The 4,173-nt window shown below is 37.0% G+C and overlaps 1 protein-coding gene across 9 annotated transcripts in view; it reads right to left on the bottom strand.

Moving 5' to 3' along the window:
• Nucleotides 1-1,733: 1,733 nt before the first annotated feature.
• MEIS2 (Meis homeobox 2) overlaps nt 1,734-4,173 on the bottom strand; it is a 209,411-nt gene continuing 206,971 nt past the window's right edge. For 5 of the 9 annotated variants that reach the window (XM_047861653.1, XM_047861655.1, XM_047861656.1 and 2 more), the window contains one exon: nt 1,734-3,163. In XM_047861653.1, the coding sequence (XP_047717609.1) occupies nt 2,877-3,163 (287 nt within the window). In that variant the 3' untranslated portion in view covers nt 1,734-2,876. The remainder of the gene's footprint in view (nt 3,164-4,173) is intronic. The other 4 variants (XM_047861657.1, XM_047861659.1, XM_047861658.1 and 1 more) reach the window with 1 other exon arrangement.

Here is a 4,173-nt window from a genome sequence, read left to right as displayed (position 1 = left end):
CAGCTGAGTCTTTCTTAAATATACCCAAATCGGAACTCTTTATACTAAATAGTAAACCCGAGATAGGAGCAAATGCCTTCTGAGGTGGTTTAAAAAAAGCATGATAAAAATTGGACAACTCTACTACCTCTCGGTCTCAGCATATGGGGGGGGTAGGGGGAGGGCAAGAAAATGCAAACAAATATTATTACAATTACTATTCATCCCCCAAATATTTAAGAAGGTTAACATGATAGGATGTGGGTTTGTTGAAGCTAAGCCTGAGAGGGTTTTATTCATTAAAACCAAGTGTACAGAGCTCTGGGATCTAAACTTTGATGAAATAGCTTAATAATTTCATTAAACACTTCCTAAATACGAGCCAATTACCAAGTAAACTCTGCAGCGCACCGTCTACTGGGAGGAAAGGAAGAAAAACTTTTTCAAACATACCCCCCCCCCCAGCGGATGTGAGTTAATTTGTAAATGGAGAACTTCACCTAAAAGCATTTGAAGTAAAAATACACAAATATTTGAATTTTGCAAAAAGACTCCATGTGCGCCAGGATAACAAAAATGAGAGGGAGGCTCTTTTCCAAGTAGCATAGAATTTCTCCGTTAACCATCAGTTTGTGTCAGAAGTGTTGTTTCTACGTTGAAACAGCAGCATATCAATTAAGCTGATAAATGTGTTAATAAAAATTCTCCCTAGCCAAAAATAATACAAAACAATAGAAATTTATCTCCTTGTTTCTTTATAGACAACTTCTATTGATGTTTTCTGCACTGGGAAAGTGGAATCACTCCAAGTGAGACACAAACTTGGGATTTCGGAGCTACTGAACTATTTCCCTATCAAGCTGACATCACGGAACTAGTTTTATGATATAATCCCTTCCACACGTGGGATTAAAAATTCGGGTGTTACAAAATCCCAGGGTAGGATATTTAGCTTTAAAATTGAGGGGGCATGCAAATACCTCACACTTTTTTTTTCCCACTTTGCACACTTTACCAGGCATTGTTTGTGCAGTACCAGCAAAGCCAGTAACACAGATTTCTAGGAATGTTGGGTGAAACTTGGAAAATGGCATCATATTGACTGTTGTGCTGTTGTTTTAGAAAAAAAATTATGTTTAGTCACCAACTCATCACACTAGCGTGACTGCACATGGGGGTGTCTGAAATAAAGACATAATATAACTTATATTAAATATTAATGATTAATCTTTGCAACTCAGGATTTCAAACTCCATAGAAGTTGTTTACTCATCTATGAACATCTATATGTAAATTTTAATTTACATATTCAGCAGTATTTTAGTAAGACAGAGAAAAAACACAGGCAGATGAATTATCTTTGAGCACAGACGTTAGTTATTTCTTATGATGTAAAATTAACCCTGAAAAAGCCCTTTATTCTGGCAGAGGACGAACATGAGAAGCTTTATCTGAGAGTCTTTTTTTTTTTTTTAACATCATCTAAAGAGGTTAGACATATCGAAGGTAATCTTTCAACCTGGCTCATAACACACACACACACACACAATTTCATACCTTTAGAAGTTTTCTGCCGGTATGATTTATAGGCCAAATACACACTACGTGCTACAGACGGTTACCTTAAAAATTGTTGGTTAAGTTTCAAATACAGTCAACTTCTGGGGGCAAAACCATCACCTGCTTTTAACGCGACATAGAGTAGGCGTTGTGCAACCTTGCCTTAGAGCTATTAAAAACGCAAAAGCCTAACAAAAAATCAAAAATGAAATATTTATTACCGCATTTTGTGACTTAACACCTTTTTTTTTAACATAACGTCACAGTCCTCATACAAGTATTTTAATGTAAATTTGACAAAGCTTAAAGGTAACAGCATTTTCTTCTAGTGAGGAACACGTGCTGAGAAAAGAATTCATGGACATACAATACCAATTCCACAGCAGATCTGATACTAGCAAAAACATTCTTTTTTTTTTTTTTCAATTGAGGTAAACACATAGAATATCTAACATGAAACAATTAATAGACCGAACTCTGTACGAAGTTTGTTACAGTATTCTCTTGCTCCTTTTTATCCCCCAAGCGTTGAGTTTCTGATAAAGTCCTAGTGGTGGTGCTCTGACCATTAATAACTTTCTTGTGTTGAGGAAAAGCTGCCCAACGTGAGATTGTTTTGTCCACAGCCAAGGCTCAGAACTCCTGGAAGAAGCTCCCGCTCAGTCTTTAAATCTTCATTGGCAAGCTCTTTGAAAAAGAGTCCCCCAAAATAAGAAGAAGAGTTGGCTTATGAAGCACAAACTATAAAGATCTGTTGGAAACTAAAGGACACGTTTATGGAGGAACAAAGGCCGGGCATGAAAACACATTCTTGAAGCTGGAGTCCAAGGGATGAGGTTCAGCCAGACGTTCACCATGGTCTCCAGCGTGGTTCTTCTCTCATTGGCCCAACAGGTTTAAAATATACCACAGTCTCTCCTGGATAGTGAATTCACTGATGAACCAAAACAGTCATTCTTTTGGGAACAACACACATAGTGTGGAAAACAAGGATATATTTTTTTTTTCTCTTCTAAAACTATTTGAGGCAACATAACGGAGTGATCAACAGAAATGTACAAGTTTAACTTAGTTCCTATGTTTATACTACAGTAGTTATAACTCTCGGAGTCTTTTTCCAGAGGATCTTTACATGGACAGAACTGTCTCAGTGAGCCCATGATTTCACATTTGTGTTCTTGTCTCGTTGGTCCTCTGTCGCTTGATGAAAAATGACAAAAGTAAAAAATAATCACAGCTGTCTGGAATTTCATATTAAGTGTCAACATCTGGTCAAAGTTCAGAAAGTCTTAAAATAGTTTTTGCGTGTGTTTCCTTTTCCCTTGAGTTCCCTTATACTATTGGGCATGAATGTCCATAACCTGTCCGCCAACATTGGGATCTACAGAATTTAACATTGTGGGACTCTGTGCTGACATTGTCATTCCAGGGTGGGTAGGGGGTCCTCCGTGCATCATCATGGCTGGGTGGTGGGGATGGCTTGGCAAATATGAATGCATTGGGGGTCCATGTCTTAATTGAGTAGGGTGTGGGGTCATCTGGGGAGGAGTGTAACTTGGCTGTGCCATACTCATTCCCATAGGACCACCCTGAGAAACGTAGTCCCCTGGCATGCTCTGCAAACCTGAAAAGAGAGAGGGAAAAAGAAAGCAGGTCAAATTCCTAAACATTTTTATACTTTACCCATCAAAGATGAAAAGAAAAAAAAAAACAGACACTGCAAATCTTATATCTAAATTTAGCTGCAGATTCTTGCCAATGTTTGCAGACATTCAAATTGTAGTTTGCATTTAATTTCATCGCACAGCAGTATAATGCAACACAACAGAACTAAATATTTAATGCAACTAAATGTCATAAAGTGGAACTGTTTTTCAAAATGGTATTCAGTACATTTCTTTGATAAATGCAATAAGAATATAAATTCTAAGTCAAGTTTTATCAGTTAACTGTTGATATATCATTTATTTTCCTTTGTTGCGTTTATAGATATGGACAAAAACTGTAGGTATTAAAATAAAATTGACATCTTATCATAGCTCTATTTCCTCATGAAAAATTTATTATACAAAACATTATGGCATATTCATTTTGAAGGGATGAGCTTTTATGTATATTTAAAATGAAGCCCCTTTTTTGAATTAGAGGCATTCTTAGAGCACTACACCCAAGAGATTGTAAAGGTCAAAGGTAAGAAGTCAGTATAAGGTCATATGACATGCCCAGTAGTTTATGTCGGCAAACTCCAAAGTATAATGCCTTGAGATCAGGAATAAAAGAGAACACATCCAGAAATTCTGAATCAAGATACACAAGATTTGAAGTTGTGAGTCAAAATGTTGGGAAGTCAAGCAGTTGACGGATTCTGATTTCTCCTGCAAGTTACCTGTTCATGGAATTAAGGGTTTCTTACATTTATTGTTGCCCATCCGCAGAGCTAAAAGGACAGCTTTATTCACCTCTATTTAACCTCCAGTACATACAGTTGAAAAGCTGAACAGATGTTTTTGACACTGTAAGCTGGTAATCTAAAGGCTTATACGCTGCAGTCATTTTGTTAAGTAGATCCGCAGTCCATTATTAACAGAAGTGGCAAAACCATCTAAAGACAATAACACAGCCTGCATAGTCCCA

This window comes from Prionailurus viverrinus, chromosome B3 (assembly GCF_022837055.1).
Source record: "Prionailurus viverrinus isolate Anna chromosome B3, UM_Priviv_1.0, whole genome shotgun sequence".
Lineage (NCBI taxonomy): Eukaryota > Metazoa > Chordata > Mammalia > Carnivora > Felidae > Prionailurus > Prionailurus viverrinus.
This window is presented reverse-complemented; position numbering and strand designations above follow the sequence as displayed.